A 22004-nucleotide genomic window follows, 5' to 3' on the forward strand; every position below is an offset into this window, starting at 1 on the left:
TATTTAAATTCCAATTAGTGAACGTACAATGTAAAATTGGTTTCAGGAGCAGAATTTAGTGATTCACCACTTACATACAACACCCAGTGCTCATCACAAGTGCCCTCTGTAATGCCCACCACCATTTTGTCCATCCCGCCACCCACCTGCCCTCCAGCAACCCTCAGTTTGTTCTCTACATTTAAGACTCTTACACTTTGCCTTCCTCTCTTTTTTTCCCTGTCTACCATGTTCATCTGTTTTGTTTCTTAAATTCCACATATGAGTGAAATTATACGCTATTTGTCTTTCTCTGACTTACTTACTCTGCTTAGTTAGCATCCTATGCTCTAGCTCCATCCACCCTGTTGCAAACAGCAAGATTTCATTTTTTGATGGCTGAGTAATATTCCATTGCATACATACACCACCTCTTCTTTATCCATTCATCATTTGATGGACACTTGGGCTCTTTCCATAGTTTGGCTACTGTTGATAATGCTGCTATAAACATTGGGGTGCATGTGCTCCTTTGAATCGGTATTATTATATTCTTTGGGCAAATACCTGATAGTGCAATTACGGGTGTATGGAAGTTCTATTTTTAATCTTTTTTATTCCTTTTTAAGATTTATTTATTTATTTTGGGGGAGGGTAGATGGAGAAGGAGAGAGAGAGAGAGAGAGAGACCCAAGCAGACTTTGCACTGAGCCCAGAGTCCGACAACGGGCTCAGTCTCATGACCTTGAGATTACGACCTGGGCTGAAACCAAGTGGCACACTTAACTGACTGGGCTACTCAGGTTCCCCTCTATTTTCAACTTTTTGAGGAACCTCCATACTATTTTCCAGAGTGGCTGCACAAGTTTGCATTCCCACCAATAGTGTAAGAGGGTTCCTCTTTCTCCACATGTTTGCCAACATCTGTCATTTCCTGCATTATTAATTATAGCCATTCTGACTATCTCATCATGCTTTTAATTTGTATTTCCCTGATGATGAGTGATGCTGAGCCTCTTTTCAGGTGTCTGTTGGCCATCTGTGGGTCTTCTTTGGAAAGATGTCTTTTCATGTCTTCTGCCCATTTCCTAACTAGATTATTTTTTGGGGTGTTGAGTTTGACAGGTGCCTTTTCTTTTCTTTTCTTTTCTTTTTTTTTTAAGAGAGAGAGTGAGCAAGCAAGCAAGCAGGGATGGGAAGGCCAGAAGGAGAGGGAGAGAATCCCAAGCAAAACCCATGCTGAGCGTGGAGCCCAACATGAGGCTGGATCCCACTACCCTGAGATCATGACCTGGGCCAAAATCAAGAGTCAGACACCCAACCAACTGAACCACCCAGGAGTTTGATAGGTTCTTTGTAGATTTTGAATACTAACCCTTTATAGAATGTCATTTGCAAATATCATCTCCCATTCCTTAGGTTGTCTTTTAGTGTTGATGATTATTTCCTTCTCTATGCAAAAGCTTTTTATCTTGATGAAGTCCCAAAGTTCATTTTTGGCTGTCCCTTCCCTTGTCTCTGGAGACATGTCTAGTAGAAGTTGCATCGCTGAGTTCAAAGAGGTTGCTGCCTGTGTCCTTCTCTAGGATTTAGATAATTTCCTGCCTCATGTTTAGGTCTTGCATCTATTTTGAATTTATTTTTGGGTATGGTATAACAGAGTGGTCCACATTTCATTCTTTTGCATGCAGCTGTCCAGTTTTCCCAGTACTATTTGTTGAAGAGACCATCTTTTTTCCACTGGCTATTCTTTCCTGCTTTGTTGAAGATTAGTTCACCATATAGCTGTGGGTCTATTTCTGCACTTTCTATTCTGTTCCATTGATCTATGTGTCTGTTTTTGTGTCACTACCATACTGTCCTGATGACTACAGCTTTGTAATATAGCTTGAAGCCCAGAACTGTGATGCTTCCAGCTTTGCTTTTCTTTTTCAAGATTTTGGCTATTTGGGGTCTTTTGTGTTTCCATACAAATCTTAGGATAATTTGTTCTAGCTCTGTGAAAAATTCTGGTGGCATTTTGATAGGGATTGCATTAAATGGTAGACTGCTTTGCATAGTACTACACCATGGTAAACTTCATACATTTTCAATGAATTATATTAATAAGCTATTTTTATTGTAATGGCTCTTAGCACTAGTATTTTGTTACTATTTTTATCATGAAATTATTTATTTATCAACTGCAAAATACTTTCTAAATATAATGTCCACACCACCATCATAAAAGCAGCAAGCATGCATTATTTATGCTGACTTAAAAGTTGTAAACATAGAAACATTATTGATAATTTCGAAAGGCTTATCTAGTCTTCCTAACACTGTAAATTACTAAAGTAACCTACATTGAATAATCATCAATTACAGAAGAAAATACACTAACCACAGAAGAACTATAAAAAGGTTTCATTCACCTAAGAACTTTCTGTGGTCCTTTTCATTTTTGGATGACTCCACAGAAGTTAACTCCAATTAGAAGATCACCATAAAAGGCACAAGACAAATGAGCCAGGTGATAGCTACACCAGGTGTTCTTACCTTATATCTTAAATTCTTTCCCAAAAGCAAAGACCTAAATAGAATACCATTTCTCTTGTAAATTATATCCATGGTAAATTCTTCAGAATGGTTTTCCACTGAGATCAGAGAATGCTCTCAATGGATGTATTTCATAGCCTTCATTTCATCAAATTTGATGATAAATTTTCTCAGCCTTATAGTCCATCAAGCACATTTATTGAAAATTGACTCTCTGTTTATTGCTTTCTAGGCATTGCATTGTTAATGCAAAGCTGTTTACTTAGGTAGATGAACCAGCCAGGAGGCTCTTCATGCAAAAACAACAGTGTGTATAGCAGACATGGCACGTGTCTACTGATGAATATATTCTGGTCTTCCTAAAGACTAAAAGCCAGACTTTCTTGTCAAAGTCATGACCCACAAGAAAGAAGGATTTTAGGTAGACGGATGGATGGATGGATAAGTGGACAGATAGATACACAGACAGACAGGCAGAAAAAAAGATCCATGGCAGTCTTTAGCAATAGTGCAAGTTCTATGGATCTCAGCTCTATTATCTACCACACTGTCTGGAATGAATCATTGAAATGACTTGCATAGTTGATGTAGTTGTATTGACATAATTTACAGTGTTTACTCATAGAACTCACTTTTATTAAAGCAGAAAGATGGGAAAGTCATGTCTTCTTTGTTTAAATGGCATCAGGACAGATCAGTGAAGACACAAGAGTCATTTCTATATTTGCCTTCGTGACAAATAGTTGAAGCTTGGTCTAAGTAGACAACCTGTTAACACCTCTTCAGGCAGGCCTCTGTCTGTGGGCTTCACAGAGTCTGACAAGCTGCCATCCACGTTTCCAGTCATGAATGGGTATATATATAAGGGTATGAGAGTGGTGTCTTCAGAAAGGGACAATGCTAAACAATAGTCTAGATTCTTTCTCTCCAAGCTACAACATTATCAAACTTTGCTTTTTATCTTCCTTTAAGGCCTTTGCCTACCTAGTATCATTCAGCACAATACGGGCATGGAAACTCAATGGTTAACAAGTCAGGAGCCGCAGTAAACCTGAAAAACTAAAGAAGGTAGCTTGGGGACTTGATCAAATGAAGAGAATCAGAGAGGGACAATGGCAAAGTCCTTCCCCACTCCAATCTTTTTCATTAAAATGGTTTTAAATCCACTCTCCACCCACACATAGCCTAGAGCTTAAGACAGTATGTTATCAATAACTTTAGAAACCCCTGTGTATCCTTCCTTTATAAAATCTCCAAACCTAACCCCCAAAGGTAATGGCCATCTGATGTTTGTATTTACAGTTTAAAAATTTTTTCTTACATATAGTTTATTCCTAAATACTACATTGCTTCATTTTACATTATTTGAACTTTATATATATTGTATGCTTTGGTGATTTTCTTCTCTCAAAATGAGGTTTCTGTGATTACATCCACAAGTGTGGCTGTAGTTCACTTATTTTCAATGCCCCATAGGATTTCATGGTGTAAAAGAATCATGATGTATACAGATGGGACGTTTGTGATCTTTTTACTTTTCATGTTACTGCAAACAGTGCTGCTGTTAACATGCGTTTACATATCTACCTGTACGCACGTACATGCCTACCTGATCCATTCCAGGGGTAGAACTGGAGTTTTGGGATATGCACTTTTTCAATGGTACAGGTATTTTCTAATTGCTATCCAAAGTGAACGTGTCCATTTATACTTCCACCAATAAAGTATGCAAGTTACCAAATATCCTTATTTTGGCAACACTTGGCACTAGATAAAAATAGTCATTCAAAGAGAAAACGAATCCTGGCTAACTGACCACAGATGCTCACTCCAGAATCGTTCAACACTTCTAAGAACCAGATCTCCAGTTACAGTTACTTGAAATTAACTAGCTCCATTCAGTACCTAGAAGAAGACAAGGCTTTTATCTATAAGGTGGCAAAGGAGAAATTTAAAAAATAACTGTGTTGATACCTACAAAGTATTCCTCCATTTTTCTGGTAAGAAATTTCCCTATAATATCATGTCAAAACATTTGTGTCAAATGGCTGTGTTTTGCCAAAGAGATAAATTTCCCAGTCAAAACAATTAATTAGAAGCTATTAATGACATCTTCCCCAAGATTTAGGAAGCCACTGAAAGAGAGAAGAGAAACGAAAGGAAAAAAAAAAGTATTCTCCAAATCAAGATACAGGAGATAACCTAGTTTGTTGATTTCCACTTGGGAATTCTACGTTGAGTTCCTTCCCTCTTCTGCAATCATTTCATCAACTTTAAATCACTCAAGTAATGGACCACAGGGAGGTTTCCGGTTTATGAACAGTTTATATCTCCAACGCCATTCTTCCTTCTCTGTTTAACTTATTTAGCCCTGTAATATTTTATTCTGATTACAAAAAAAAATACTTTGGGTGCTGAAAATTATCAGCACACCAATAATCCTAGTAGATCTATTTCTGGTTTACTCAGCTACCGGCCATCTGGCAATCATTAGGAGAGAAAGCTCATTGGTAAAAATGCTTAAATCCTTGAGTCATAAGGTATTTTCTTTCTTTTTTTTTTTTTTCAAAGATTTTATTCACTTATCTGACAGAGAGGGAGAGAGAACACAAGCAGGGGGAACAGGAGAGAGAGAGAAACAGGCTCTCCATGGACCCCGATGCTGAACTTGATCCCAGGACCCTGAGATCATGACCTGAGCCAAAGGCAATGCCTAACTGACTGAGCCACTCAGGCACCTCCATAAAGTATTTTAGAAAAAAAAGATGCCCAACTTCTTTTAAACCACATATCTCTATCTGTATGTCTCTCTCTTTCTCTCTATCTATCTTTCTACCAGAAGGTGGTGTGCAAATGTCAGCCCAGGATTTATGATTTGCCTAGATTAGGGCTCATGAAACTCAGGCCAGACAAGCCAATGTCTGCACAGAACAGTCAACATTCCATGGTTACGGGACCACAAACAACATCACAAACCCACAGCAGTTGCTTGGCAGATGGATGTTGCCCATGCAAGGATCAGGAGAAGCATGAGATCAGTGTTTCTTCTCATCATGTCCAGAAAAAAATGCAAAGCCACACTCTACTGGTGGTTGCTCCATGATGTCAACTTCCAGGCAAGAAAGACTAGTAGATTAGATTTTCATCTGTAAAGACCGCAGACTGAGATAGGGAATGATAAAAGGGAGGGGGGCATCTCTGGGCAATTGTTAATGCTACCTTCTGAGAACTGGCAGTGGCCTCTCCCAAGGCTTTTTAGATACTTTGCTAGAAAACACTCTCTTATTGCACCAGAACATCCCCAGGCCAAAAATAGTTGCATATAATTATTATTCCCACTCAGCTAGAATCCAAGTAAACAATCAAGGATGTTGCATTGTATACATCAGTCCATGCTTTGAATTTCTTACCTCGTGTTGTTTTAAAAGCTGGTTGTGTGTTTCATTCTTCAACAAAAGAAAAGACTTCAATTTGAAGCCCCTGGAACTAAAGTTATCTTTATTTTTAATTTTTTTTTCAAAAAAGCTATCTGTTCAAGAATATATGGGGTATATGTTTATTTCTCATACTTATCTATAGTTTAGACTTTCCCAAGTGATATTTCCTCTTGCTATTCCACCTGGCTAATTCCTTATTAATCTACTTTTGGGGCTCTAGTTCCTTTACAGCTAGAATATTGTTGATTTTCAGTTGGAAAAAAAAAACCATAGTTTTTTACATCAGTATCATATGCCCTTTATATTATTAAATCCCATGTGACTATCATTTTTAGAAACTTCTAGAAAATAGTCTTTCCCTAAGCCCACATCAACTGGGTACGGACATGTAATTTAAAAATGGATTGCTATGAAATTTATAAATAATGTCATGGACAAACACTTTTGAAGGGTATACACAGTCTTCATGCAAGATGTAAATACTGAGGACTTCAAAGTGGAGAAAAAGAAACGTGGTAGCATGGTACCCATAATTATGAGAAGTGTGTGGCTCTTCGCCATAGCCCTGCAATAAGAAAGTAGTTTGGGGAATTAATCTTTGTGCAAATATGACCTTTTTAGGCAACATAATACCAGATATCATTTTTACTTTACCTCTTAGAGTAATCACCTTCCAGTTTATTTGCGGGGCCGACCTCATAAATGGGCAAGCCCATCTCCTAAGGACAGTTGAATGTCAAGGAAGAATTTAAACAAAGGCAAATATCCTATACACAGAAAACAGTCAATGTTTAAAGAAAGACCCCTTGCATTAAAGGTTTAGAGATATCCTCAAGGAAAGGCATGATGGGTATTAGTCATTTATCTCGCTTATAAGCCCAATGCAGTACTTGGCGTTGAATTACAAAGCTAACGGATAACAAAAGGAATTCTCCGCCAGAATCTATACTTTGTATTCCTTATTCCTCCCTAATCCAGTTGCACAGGTGTTAGCAAAGGGATCTTCCTCCACTACGAAGGAATCTGGCCACTTTCACAAGAGTGATAAAGAAGAAGAAATGCCAGGAGATGCCGTTCGAACAGCAGCTTGTCTCTACTTGCAGACCTCATGAAGTCTATCGCCTTGTGACTTCCTCGGGGATTAGAACCTCCGGATGGACTGTTTCACGACTATTTATCATTCTGAAAACTCTGATCGCAAGTGCCAAGTAGTCCTGGTTACAAGACACCTGTTTCCGCACCATTCCTGATAAAAGCTCCTCTGCTATCTCGCTGATGAATGCTGACATTATGTTCCAAACATGGAATGGACTGAAATCCTGTCTTCTCTCACACAAAGCAAGAAAAGAAAAAAAACCAAAAACCAGAATTAAACCTTGACCTTCATCTGATTTCGCTAAGAGTAAGGTCTGCTGTAAGGGAGAAATTTCACCTTGAAAAAAAATTTTTTTTTTTTTTTTTGAACGGTTGTTTTAAAAACAGAGCAAAAGAGGAAGACCAATGAGAAAGATGGCAGATTTTCAATTACCTTGGAAACTCGGTTTGCAACTTCTCTGCCCACAGTGAGCCCCTGGACAAAAGTCCGGGCAGCAATGAAGGCGCGGGTGACCTGAATTTTCAGTTTCCGGGGTACATCTCCGAACGGCTTCAGCTGGTCCGTGTACTTGCTCACACATTCCAGGTAGTCCTCGCTGAAGTGATACTGTGGGTTGATGAGCTGGAACATCCGTTCCAGGAGCCGAGCCCAGAAGTCATTGAGCATCTCCTCCAGATTTACATTGCCCCCGGTATAGTATCTTTTCAGCTCCGTGAAAAGGTCCTGGAACACTTCTGAATTCTGCATGTACAGCATTCCGTACGTCCGTACAAACATATCGTTCAGCGACTTTTCTGCATTCTCCAGGAGCTCTCGGAAAAATTCTGGGAAGAAAACAAGGAAACCGTTATGAATGGGTGAGATCTGGAATGCCCCCATGCATCCACTTAGCTTAGAAGCAACAGTTTCTAAAGGTCCTTTTCAAATAAATATATATCCTGTGGTTAAGATATCAATGAACAGGTGACAATATTTTACACAAGGCTTGCCCTATATCTATGATCTTCTATGAGTCAAAGAAAACAGAAGACATGATATCCGCTTGAGAGAACGTCCGTTGACATTAGGAGTATACCATTCACTACTCCTCCAAAGTAGTTGCTTCTTTTTTCATTTATTGTTAAATTTTAGGAAATCTTAATTTGATATACTCAAATCAAAATATGTTGCAAAGTATTGTCATTAACATAATAACAAATGCATACTGATAAAAAACTTTTGCTCTGACCTATTTACAAATCTGTTCTACTACCAAATTCAATTAAATTGCTGTTATTTGGACTAGTTCATAAATGGGATATTTAAATTAGTGTAATATTTTGGACTCTTTGTAGTTGCTATATATAGCAATCAATTATCAGTGTTCAGAGATTCATAATGCAATTAAATTCACTTAATACCAAAGCTCTAATGAACATAATTTAGTTTGCCATAATGAATCAGAAAGTTATGAAGTACTTTGCATTGTCATTATAAATATAAAACATCATTTTATAGAATTTGAATAAAATATAGGCAATTGGGCTTCCTGCCTAAAAAGTTCTAACGGAAAAAGAGTACACCAAGAAATGAATTCTGCTATCACACAGGACTTGAATATTAGTGGACTCACTTATAGGATGCAAGAAATTAGAAATTTTTTTAAGGATTTTATTTATTTATTTGACAGAGAGAGAGAGAGATCACAAGTAGGCAGAGAGGCAGGCAGAGAGATGGGGGGAAGCAGGCTCCCCGCTGAGCAGAGAGCCCGATGCGGGGCCCGATCCCTAAACCTTGGATCACTACCTGAGCCGAAGGCAGAGGCTTTAACCCACTGAGCCAGCCAGGCACCCAAGAAATTAGAAATTACTGTCACTGGGTACTGTTAGCCTCTCTGGGCCTCACATGAGGCCCCCCTGAGACATACTTCATGTACTTAAGGACACCAGTCCATTTGCACAAATGAACTTCAGGAAGGAAGCTCAAGTTTTATCCCATTTGGAGAACGTGATTTGAGGTGGGGAAGAGGCTAAGACAAGATAATGCATCTGAGTTTTTAAATTCAAGTTCCCAACATCAGAGGGATCCTGTTTGACCTCTCATAGTTCTCTCCGTTCTCTGATACCATGTCCTCTCTCAGCTAATGCAAGGACAAGCAAGTCCAGCACACCTCAAGGAGTCCCAGTAGGAAACAAACAAAAACAAGCAAACAAACAAGTAATTTCTTTTTTTCTGGAACCCTGGAGGGTTTTCTCCTGAGACACAGAAGGAAAGAAGCCATGAATCTCTCTATAGATTCCTTGGAAGTTAACACCTTATTTCTGCTTTATTAGAAGACCTTGAGTTAGCCACTTTGGTTCTGAAAAATGTAACATTGAACCACTGTTCTGATCATTAGATGGTGCCTGTAACAATAATAGGATTATTTTATAGTTGTTTTCAAATGAAACCAAAGCATCAAACCTTAAAAAGGACTCTATTCACATGTTTACCTTTTTATTACGAAAGAATACACTTTCTTAAATATAGAAATTTTGTGGCTACAGTGGCAGCAAAAAGTGAGGGATTTCCTAGGTCATGGTTTACAAACCCTGTGTGATCTTATCCAAGCCACCAAATATTTCTTATCCTAATTTTTTCCCAAATGTGAAATCAGGATAAATATTATTAAACCTCCCTAATCTTCAAGGATTCAGTAAGGAAAATCGGCGTTGGTGCAAATAGAGTAAATTTTTCAAAAATTTCAAAGGATCAATTAATCAAAATATTTCTGTATGTTCTATGTCCATGTTATGCAATCAAGAACATTTCATAATTTTTCAGAAATATTAGTTACCTAGTCTGTCCTAAAATGGAAAGGATATTAAATGATCAATATTAATACTAAAGTATAAAAATACCAAATTAAAATCTTTCATTCTTGAAACCAAGAATGGAAACAGCTTGGCCTTGTTGATAGAGGAGCCGGGTGAAAGGTGTTATAGATTGTGAACGAAACTAGAGAAGAATGGAAAAATCACTGAATTGAAAAATACTAATATAATGAGACTAGAAAGTGGATTCTAATCATGAGCTCAGGACAGCCTATTCATTTATCTTCTTTTTGAGGTCAATTATTTTGTTGGACTCAGGAATTAAAGCTTAATTTATTGAATACAGAGTACTGCCTTCAGCAATGAATAGTTAGTAATCAATAGTGTGGTCTGGATTTTCAAAGAGCTTAAAAAAAAAAGTAAAAAAAGATCTTCTCACTCTCATTGCTCTGCAAAGACGGGGTATAAATGCTTCTCTACGAGGATGAAATTTTTATTTTTTTGCTTTTACTGAAAGTAACACTCCTTAGGCTCTTCCCCTCCTGATACAGGGAACATGAAATATTGGACTTATGTCTGCTTTGAGGCTGAATGGTTGAAAACAGCCTGCTCACTTATTGTATCTTGTGGTTTGCTTCTGTATGCCTAAATTCATATTCATCATTGAATAATGAAACCAAGTTCTCATCTTTCAATAAATAGGGCTCAAGAAACATTTCATTAGATTCTAAGCTTCAATTCTGTCTAAGGATATGTCATTGTCTCCAAAGTTTGCTATTAGCTTCACTGGTCCTCAAAAGTCAAGTTATTATTCCTCGCTCAAAATCATTATATGGTTTACTGATCTCAGAGTCAAAGTTAATATTTGGTACTGAAAGATGCTAATGTATCAGGCAATTATGACAAATGTTGCTACCTTAAGGTACATTGATCTTAGATCTTATGAAAGATAGGGATCCAAGGTACTGAGGCAAAACTAATGCCCTCCAAAAATAAGTACCCTCATTTCATTTTTAGCCTGCCTATAGACTTAGATTTCCACCTTTTGAAGGTTGACTCTGAACAAAGTATTTTATGCTTGGATGAAAATTGTTTCTCAGCAAACCAAACAAGACGGAGATTGGGAAGACAGTTATTGGACCCACTTTGCTGATGAAGTATTATGCCCATACAGCACAGAGAACAAAATTGAAGAGCGATGTAGGGAAAAACGATCTCAATCCAACCTTCGTTTAATCGGCGAGGGCAAACTGCACATTGGGTAAAGCCTTCAGTCAACAAAAATTTTCATCTGCAAGAAACAGTGTGGCAGAAAAAAAATGTTTTTGATTTTTTTTTCTCTTCCCCATTCACAAAATATACATCAAAGGTTGTTGCTTAGGGCTCCGTTATGCTTCACAGATGCACAAAAGCACTTTTTCCAGCCAGCATTAGCCTCTGGAAGGATTTTATTCATCTAGAGGGGAGATCTGGGTGCAGACAGCTGTTTGCTGCGGGGCAGATTGCTTCAAGTGGGGGGAACAATCTTGTAGATAAAAATCACCGCTGTTCCAAAGGCAAACAAGAAAGTCTGCACGCTGCCCGATCCCTTGCAGAGGCCTCTTAAGGGGCAAAATTCAACTCTGAGGAGCCAAAAGTTGCCCTGAGGACATCCGAGTAAGGCTTCAAATGAAGCCTCCCAAGGAATGCATCAAGATGTGAGGTGCACACAGGGCCGAGGGAGGTGCTAGCAAGAGAGGAAAGGCAGATCAGAGGCTCTCAAGGCATCCGAGTCCATGGAAACAGCATAAAGGTTTGCCCAATCGAGCTGGAAATGTCTCATTGATACAGGCGGACTGTGCATGGAGACGGGATTATGTGCTATACGGCATTTACCTAGAGACTGTAGCATTTTCCTCCTCCCCTGCTCTCCAAAACACTTCTCACTGAAAGTCTGTTTGCAATGAATGCTTCAAGATGGTGGTATACATTCTTGTGATCGCAACACAATGAGTGTGAGAAGCTTTGGTCTCCGGTCAGTGGCAATTGTATCTGTATACTCGGTAACCGATAGTACTTGTCCTGCCGGGGGAAACAGGTATCCTAAATTTGCTTCTTTAAACCCACAAATTCATGTTGAGTGTCTTTTTCTACCCTCGCCTCCACTAAAGCATGTTAAATCATTTCAATTAGCCCAGCTGGATGAACCAGTCCAAGGTCTGGGTAAGGAAAGACCCAGAAGAGCTGTCGTGGAGGGAAACATGGTTGGGAAAGTTGATGTCCAGTAAGGGTTATGATTCACAGACACAATAAAGCTATGACCCTGACCACCCCCACCATGTCTTTTTCAAGGACAAGTCAATAGGGCTGTCCTTTCTCACTCTGCATACACCTATGAGCATTCAGACACATCTGAGGAGATGATTTCTCCTTTCAAAAGTCTCCTTGCTTACACAATGACCAGATAGGATGACCAGGAAAATGCTGAGTTAATGAGGACATTCATGGAAGAAGAATCATAGTGACTTTACTCTCTGTTATGCTGGACTTGGAGGGTGAGAACACAAGGTCCCTGAATGGCCTGTCTCTTCACACTCTAGAGATGTGCGACCCTATGAGAAGAGGTAAACACTGGGGCTGCTCACAGAGACCTTGCAACAGGAAGTGTCACCCTTGGCACATCCTAGCCTATGAGGCGTGGACACCTGGATGTGGTTCCCTATAGCAGGGGTCTCAGCCTCAGCACTGTTGACATTGTGAGCTGGACAATATCGGTTGTTGCGGGTCAGCCCTGTGCCCTGTAGGATATCAAACAGCATCCCTGGCCTCTCTCTACTTGCTGCCGATAGCCTATCCCTCCCCGAGCACCAACAACCAAACAGGTCTCCAGACATGAGCAAACGTCCCTTGGGGAGACAAAATCACTCTTAATCCACCCACGGAGAGTTATCCTCCTACTGAGAAATTCCAGAGGTCTAAAAATAGGGTATCAAAACATTCAGAGAAAAACCCAGAACATTTATAGAGACAGCCCGCAATTCATTTTTGAGATAAATTCGAGGAGCTGCGCTCTCACTGAAAGGAACTGAAACATACATTATACTCATGGGTAAGACTGTTATTGGCTAATATTACCAATTCCATGTCTGGTGCCTGTTACATGGCAGGGCTTTAGAAAGTGGGACTAGTGATGGAGGGACATGAGTGTCCAGTGAAATGCATCTTGACTCTACCTGGTCTGGGCTCTTCTTAGAGAATGGTAAGTTCATCGGCCCACCTTAGAAGGAGAGAGAGAGAGTCTACAGCCCATTGTAGAGCAGGACATAACTAATATGGCATCTTGGCATCCTCCAAACTCTTGTACAGTAATACAGACATAAACATTCACATTGTTCCATGCTCCAAGTTCCCGTGCATCTATACTTAGAAGGCCTCGTGTCTCCTGTCCAAAAATAAGTTCGTTATCAAGACTGCCTTACCAGATGCTCACTTCCTTCTCTGACACAGCTCTCTGTCCCAAGCCATGCTTTGCTTGGCCTCATTACTACCTCTCCTGCTCCTGGCCCTGCTGGGCCTTGACCTCATAGCCTGTGATCTCGCCAAGCTGACTGCATTCAAGTTCACTTGCATACTTCACCCAAGCAATGCCCTGCATACTATGTTTTGAATGAACTCCCAAGCTGCTTTTGAATCTATAATAGATATCCTATTATATTGTCTTAGCAGTTTTCCCAAATATCAGTTGTGTTTTTCTGTAAGAAATGGCAACCCTCAGTATACATTTTTAAAAATTATGAGGTTGAAATTATATCAAATTATTTTCAAAATAGCAATTCATTAAAAAAAAGAACCTATTATGAGACAATGTTGCTGTAAGCAAAAGTTCTTTTATGATTTATGACTTCTGTATCTCTTAATTCATACTTTCTCTTGCTGTGTCTGTATATATATGTTTCTATAAATTCATTATATTATAATAAGTTTTATGAATTACTCAGTCAGTTCATCCCAGGAATTAATAGGTTATATAATTTCAAAGAGATTCTAATAATAGTAATCTATATCTTTCCTGTTTGAGGGATTATTTAACCAAATTTCTGTCAGAGAAGTAAGAGCTCCCCACCCCCATCACAAACTCTTTTAAAATGCAGTCAATCTGGTAATAATATCTTCATTATTTCCATTTGCTTCTGTTGCAGTTTTGGAGGACAGTCAAGATACCAAACCTTAAATGAAGAGGGCAAATGGATTTGAAAATATTAAATTACCACCATGATAATTTCAAACATAGCTAGAGACAGGGCTGAAACCGTTGCCTGATGTATAGTCAGCATCATACACTATATAAGAAACGGTGTTACAGACTATACACATACTTTATGCAAATCAGATATTAGTATATCTAGTTTGCAGATGAGGAAACTGAGACTCAGAAAGAAGCAAGTTGTCCTAGACCATTCAACTAACATGAACCCAGAGCTCACACTGTTAGGAGAAAGGATGAATTCTAAGAAAGAACAGGACAATGGGGTGGCTTTGTAGTTTTTCGTAAGTCAAACTTTCACACTGTGATTTGAATGATTCATGGGAAGTATAATAAACTCCAAAGACAATGGATAAAACCACATATAAATAAAAATTGCAGAATGCACTCTAAAGTCACATTTAAATTATTTATTACAAATAATTTTCATGTGTGATTACTTTTTCCACTAATGCTAATTAGTTCATGTATATAACTGAGAATGGAGGACATACTCACATCCCCAGGATTGGTATATCTTTCCTGAAAAGGGCAGCTTCCACTAGAAGAAATCACTCACAGATCCTGGGATTATAGCTACCGGCCACAGGACAGTGGCACACAAAAGGAGGCTAAAATTATTTGACTCAATATGTCTCATTTTTTATATCTGCATATATAATTTTTATCGTATGTGTACATTATCAACAAGTATACATATCCAGGAACACATTCACCTAAACATTTAAATGTTTGAATAAAATCAAATAAAATGCCAATGTTAACACAGAAGAATCAGCAACAGACACTTCATGTGGTTCAAAATACTCCAAATATTTAATAACCACGCTTTTACAGAAAAATTTTGCCAATCCCTGGCATAAAAGGTCAAAATCGTAAGTGAAATGTTTGGAGATACATTAATTCAACAAAATGTTTTATGCAGTTCAATTTCTTGTAGGTAGGAAGACAATTTATTAGTCTGTTATCTCTAAGTAGTAGAATAAAAGTTCTTTTTCTCCATTATTTATTTTGATTTAAATTCAATTAGGCAATACATAGGACATCACTAGTGTCAGACGCAGTGTTCAACAATTCATCCATTATTTTTATCTTATATGTTAGAGTTTTCTTTCACAGCCCTGCAGCCCATTCATCTCTTTATATTTCCTTACAGGGTAACTAAAATCCAAAAGTAAATTCTTAAATCACTTTAATGATTTAGAGGACCTAGGTGATTTCAGTGATTTCAAAGTAGACACCCCTAAATTTTTCTAATGTTGTGGTTTAATGAGCCCCTGGACATTTTCACGAGGAGAAAATTCCACAGTAAATCTGGCAGATAAGATAGACAGTCTAAAATGAGAAAGAAAAAAAAAACCAATAAAATTATAAAGAAAATTTCATAATTTTCCTTTTTAACTTTCTCTTCATGGTAATTACTAAAAATGGAAATTTAAACTATCTTTTGACATTTTATAAGGCCCTATAACAAAATACAATGCTCACCATAAATCTAGAAGAATTATTTTCAGAAAACAATAAATCTGCTCTCAAAAATATCACAATACATAATTCAAAAATTGCTCACTATGTTGATCCAAAGGTTATTTTTATTATATTACTCCCATTGTGTGTTGGAAACTCTTATAAATTAGAACTTAAGGAAGCAAAAACATAAGGGGTATAGGGAAATACTCCTAACCAATCAATCAAGAAAACCAAGGATATAATAATGTCTTTTGAAATGCATTCTTCAGGTCAATTGGACATTACCACTTTATGTATTTCCAGTGCATCTAATGTAATCAACTAGACTCTTTCATTAAGAAAATTTTAATGAAAAGTCATCATGAGTGTTTGTTAAAAATAATCAATACCCTACAAAGTCCTTCCATTTAATACCATTAAATTAAGTCACCTGAAGAGAATAAATTCCAGGAGACTTTTCAGATTCAGGGGTGTAATTCAGTTTCAAAAAGGAAAGTTCCTTGGAAAGCAGCCCCTATGTATTTGATTGATACTGGGAAATTTGAAGCAATAAGGCAGTTTACAGAAATTGTTGGCTTGAATGCATATTTCCCAAGGTTAAACTTTTTTTTTTCCCCCTATACTTAGTGATCCTTTACACATTAGATTGATAAATGCTTTATTTCTTGGTAGGTTATTTCTCTAGAAGATATCGTTTCAAGTGAGAAAGTCTGATTAGGCCATTTACGTTCACAAGGTGGTATAGATAAACTATTAATTCTGGGAATCAAGAATTAAATTTGAAATCTGCTGACGGTTGCTGCCAAAAGCAAACAACTGTTTGGAGCCTGCAGACGATGTTTCCAGCTCACCCTAAGCGGTGCATATGAAATTAAAACCCGAGGTGCTTCCCTAGTCCACTTTCATCATCGTACAGCTCCTTCGTCTTGGCCTGCAAATGCCTTCAGGCCTTGCCCACAACCCATTTTTCTTCTCAGACAGGACATGACACACAGCATGTTTAACCCGTTAGGCCTCCAAATTATAGATTTTAAAATCATTTCCAACTTCGTGTTTGCCTGCACTGAAATGAGGAGCAAGTATTTTGTTTTGTTTTGTTTTGTTTAGGTTTCCCAAATTTGGATCCTGTATTTTTCCCATTACAGACCCAGCTCTTTGGCCAGCTCCCCTTACTTCCCGCCTGCTTGTGCCAGGGGTAGAAAAAAATCTGCCCCACCAAACCACCAGGGGTGGACCCTGGGAAGTGGGGGTCAAAGCTAATCTGTAGGTGAAAAGTCAGTGATAGGGACACGGCGTTATTGCGACAAGAGATTGTGCAGGTGCTTAAGGAGAATAAGGAGGAAGAACCATAGGAAATTGACTTCCGATTCTCAGAGAATTCTAATAGGTGGTTCTCACCCTTGGTTGCCCATTAAAATCACGTGAAAGAATCCTGGTGGCCAGGCTGCTTTCCAGACTAATGAAATCATAAGCTCTGGGAGTGGGATCCAGGTGTCAGTCTATCCTCAAACTCCCTGAGTGATCTCAACGTGCAGCTCTTCTCTATTTTCCAGGACTTTCATTTAGTCAGTGCCTGGCAGTGGATATAGGGACAGGGAAGGAGGAATGATGACAGAAGGAGGAGTTACATTACACGTCAGCCCTGACTCTCTCCTTTCCCCTCCTTCGCTAGGTTCCCTGTTCTCTTTTGTCACAGTAGACCACCCATGTTCTGGTCTCCGGAAGAAAGCACAGCATGGCCAACATGCGGAAAGTATGGGAGGTGCACTCGCCGTGGTCTTGGGGGATAAGAGTGTGCTAGTCCCTTTGCCTTTTCCAAGTATCTCTTTTTCCTTTTCCAGCAACTAACACTCCCTCCCTAGGCACCCCCTCTTCTTGGATAACAGGACAACGAGCTTATCCCATGATGAGCAAGGAAGGGTACAGCCTGGGAGGAGAAAGAAATAGGGTCTGATAACAAAGGAGCTAATGAAGGCCAAGGGAAAGGGAATGCCTGCCCGAGTAACTAGGCTTTAAGTACATAATGCGGATTGAAGTGCATAATGCAAAAGGACCACTTGAAGTGTACTGGGAACAGCTGAGTTGTGAAACACAATTAAATATAAAATTCGTAATGAAAGTATTATCGTCAAATTTCATGCTGAATTGTTAAGTTACATCCTTTTGGGTCCATGAAAAAAAACTTTCAGTGCTGAAAAGATCTGAGAAGTCCTGGAGTAATAGTTTACTATGCTCAAGAGATGTCTAAATTAAAATAAAAGCAAAAGTCAGTACCAAGGATGAGTTTTAAAAAACCAGACTGAGTAATAATGTATTCATATATTCTGCCATATGCCACCTTTGCGTTTTGAGTTGTCTTTACCTATATTTTGTACAAGAAGAATCTCTTGTGATATCTATTACTTATATATTTATCTATTTACGTATTCACTTATTTTTAGAGAGGGAGCATGCACATACCCAAGGTGGGGGGTGGGGTAGGGCGGAGAGGGAGAGAGAGAATCTTAAGCAGACTCCATGCCCAGTGTGGAGCCCAGAGCAGGGCTTGATCCAACGACCCTGAGATTATGACCTGAACCAAAATCAAGAGTTGGATGCTTAAAACTGACTGAGCCACCAGGAGTACTAATTTATTATCATTATTTTTTTTTTTTTTTAAGAAAAAGTGAAATGCAGTATGCTCCAGTAGATAAGAACACTAATGGGCACCTGGATGGCTCAGTGGGCTAAGCCTCTGCTTTCCGTTCTGGTCATGATCTCAGGGTCCTGGCATCCAGCCCCACATCGGGCTGTCTGTGCAGCAGGGAGCCTGCTTCTCCCTCCCTCTCTACCGGCCTTTCTGTCTACTTGTGATCTCTCTCTCTGTCAAATAAATAAATAAAATCTTTAAAAAAAGAAAGAAAAGAACACTAATGAAAGGAAACAGTTCAATTACGAAGATAAGGTTAAAGATTTATGTGCACAAATATTCCTCTTAGTACTTATGTTAGCAGAGAAGGGAAACAATTTAAAAATCCTAAAGGAGGGATATATTCACACTGTAAAATATTACATTATATATATAAAATTATGTTTTTAAAATATTTAACAGCTAACACTCACCAAACACTAAGTATGAGTTAGCTACTATTCCAAGGACTTCTCATCTATTAACTAATTTAATCTTAACAGCAGCTCTATGAGATAGTGATTATTATTATCATCTAACTTCTGCATCTGGGGAAACAGAGGTCAAAAAAAGTTAAGTCACTTTCAAGGCACTTAGCTAAGAGGCGATGCAGCGGGGACTGCAAAGCTAGGCAGTCTGGCTTTAGGAACAGTACTTGTAGATTCTGTGAGGAGTTTAGAGGACCCTCTATAACAGATAGAATTCAAAATTACTAATACAAAATTAGGCACAGGATCTTGAAAAGGTTATTTATGTGAAGAGTCTTAAAACATAAACTTCACAAGATTTACAATAAATCTACTTTCAGTATAAGATATGATGACCGAAAATGCTGAGATAGAAAATGATACAAAAATAGGGGCACCTGGGTGACTCAGTCAGTGAAGCATCTGCCTTCAGCTCAGGTCATGATACCAGGGTCCTGGGATCAAGTCCCACATGAGGGTCCCTGCTCAGTGGGAAGCCTGTTCCTCCCTCTCCCTCTGCCTACAACTCCCCCTGCTTGTGCTCTTTCTCTCTCATGTAAATAAAATCTTAAAAAAAAAAGAAAGAAAATGATTCTCAAACATATATCCAGTACAATCCCAATTTTGTTAAAAAAAAAAAAAAAAGGAAGAAAAGGTATATACACACTGAGAAAAATAAGAACACACATATAAAAATGGCTTAAGATGGGTAAAACACTGATTTGCATCCTCTCTGCACAGTGCTTACCTTTCTAAAGTTTCTACAATGACTATAAATTATGGGCCAATTAAAATACAAAAAAAAAAGTATTACTTTAAAATAAAAAGATCTTTTAAGCAGAAAAATGCTGCTTATTGATGGGGGAAATACCTATTTAAAAATACAGACCAAATGGAAAGAACCTAGATGTCAATCAACAGATGAATGGATAAAGAAGATATGGTATACACATACACACATACACACACACACAAGCGCGCACACACACATACACACACACACACACACACACACACACACACACACAATGGAATACTGTGCAGTCATCAAAAACCCAAACATCTTGCCATTTGCAACGACATGGGTGGAATTACAGGGTATTATGCTGAGTGAAATAAGTCAAAGAAAGACAATTATCATATGCTCTCTCTGATATGAAGAATTTGAGAGGAAGGGCAGGGGTTTGTGGGGGGAAGGGAGGGAAAAATGAAACAAGATGGGACAGGGGAGGGCGACAAACCATAAGAGACTCTTAATCTCAGGAAACAAACTGAGGGCTGCTGGGGGATTGAGGGAAAGGATAGAGTGGCTGGGTGATGGGCATTGGGGAGGGTATGTGATATGATGAGTGCTGTGCATTGTGTAAGACCGATGATTCACAGACCTGTACCCCTGGGGCAAATAATACATTATATGTTAATAAAAAATAAATTAAAAAATATGGACCAAAAATAGTAAGAATATTGAATGAAACTAGTTTATCTAATAAATTTACAAAGGGAAGTCCAAGAATTAAGATTCCCCCCCCCCAAAAAAAAAAGCCTGCATAGGGCAGAAAACAAACAAAAAATTTACTCAAAAGATAGACTTTGAGTCTCTTGAGTCTAAATTTAGTGAATGCATGCTGACTAGTAAGAAGGACTTAATGAATTAGAGAGAGAGAAACAGTCTTTCAGACGTAGCACGTGGGCTCTAACATAAAGGTCCCAGTAAGGTTAGTGATTATTCACTGATAATAAGAATATTTTTTGGTAGTCAAATGAATACTTTTAAAAGTATAGAAAATTTCTTTTTCCTTCTAGACAGAGAAAGGACTTCTCAAACGGATACACTCAGTAGCCAATAAAATTCCGTTGTTCATTATCAAAGATGTCAGCCTACACTCAGGAAAAAGAGCACCAAATTGTCCTTTTAATGATTATGAATTTTAAGTCACTTTTTTCTCTACAGAGTTTTTGGTGAGGTTTGATAATTATCAGCATGGGATGACAAACTGTGTAATTATAAGAATGTTTTTATAAACATTTGATGACCAGAGTAATAAAGGGTGTTATGATACCTTCTAATCACCTCTGTCATTTACCAAATGCTTGAGCCTGTTGGCTAACCCTTAGAGGAGCACTGCCTCCCCAGTCATGACGTAGGAAATCATTTTATTCCTTTAACTTGTCAAGAGGTAATGAACAGCAGCCTCATTCGGCATCATAGATGTTTAATTCAAAGGTAATTATACACTTTGATGAGAAAAATAAATAATAGATATCCTGGTATAGGTTTATAATAAGACATACCATAGTATTGTGTAAGGTGAAAATGCAAATGAATTAATTTAACATTGATCTAAATTTGCTTAACATTGATTAGCTTTACTTTGCCAGTCATTCACCAGGTTCTTCTTACAGAAAAAAATATTGAACTCATTAATCTCATGCTATTTAATGGTTGTTTTACGTTCATAACATCAATCAGTTGAAATGCAACAAATGAAAACAATCATTATTGAAGACATCATAAAGTATCAATTACTGCTGATATTTTTTGTGAAACTGTACAGTGGTGAGTACGTGCACCTTATTCTTCACAGTGTTAAAATCACATTAAATCCTAGATAAGGGCAGCTTATTTTGATTCACTAGCATATTTTAAGCTTACAAGTAACTTTCATATTATTTATATTTCAGCTCCTGAATTATACAGGTCATATATAAAAGAACTCAAAAGAAGATACTCAGTTGAGTAATCTTTAAAAATGTTCATTCCTACCACAAGCGTATTATTTTTTACTTCACTGGATGTTTTACAACATGTGTTCGTTGTTATTAGCCATATGTTATACAGTAGTATGATATCATTCTTATTTTTATTCTGATGTATGTCATAACATCTTCCCTAAAGCAATTAGCAATGGTTTTTCAAGAAGGGCTCTATTTACATATTAGAAATTGATAATTTCTGCGAAGGGCAGTCTTAACACAGCTCTGTTTTTAGCAGACTTAAAGGGCTCTGCAAACCTTCTCCAACACAGCAGTCTTCTGTGTTTGGTTTGGTTTGGTTTTAAATACCCTGACCTAGGAATATGTGGCTTATGTTGTAAATGTGACTCTCTCTATGCCCATTTCCCCTTTTTTTTTTGAACTGCGGATGGTAATGAATCTCCTTCCTCCAGCTCCAACTGCTACATTCAGTTATCACCAAGAGCAGACACCAACCAACACTCTAATCTTGCTCTGATGGATGGAATGCTAACCTTTCACAAGATTAGAGACACAAGGTGCTCTAGAGATAATAAAATTCAAATAGGTTTATTTCAAAG

The 22004-nt window shown here is 38.1% G+C and overlaps 1 protein-coding gene across 1 annotated transcript in view; it reads right to left on the reverse strand.

Annotated features, from left to right (window-relative positions):
- GPC6 (glypican 6) overlaps positions 1–22004 on the reverse strand; it is a 1082024-nt gene that overhangs the window by 523943 nt on the left and 536077 nt on the right. Inside the window, exon 3 of the mRNA XM_080798519.1 lies at positions 7483–7874. Coding sequence (XP_080654645.1) covers positions 7483–7874 — 392 coding nt within the window. The remainder of the gene's footprint in view (positions 1–7482; positions 7875–22004) is intronic.

Source organism: Martes martes (genome assembly GCF_963455335.1).
Source record: "Martes martes genome assembly, chromosome: 3".
NCBI classification, from domain to species: Eukaryota; Metazoa; Chordata; class Mammalia; order Carnivora; family Mustelidae; genus Martes; species Martes martes.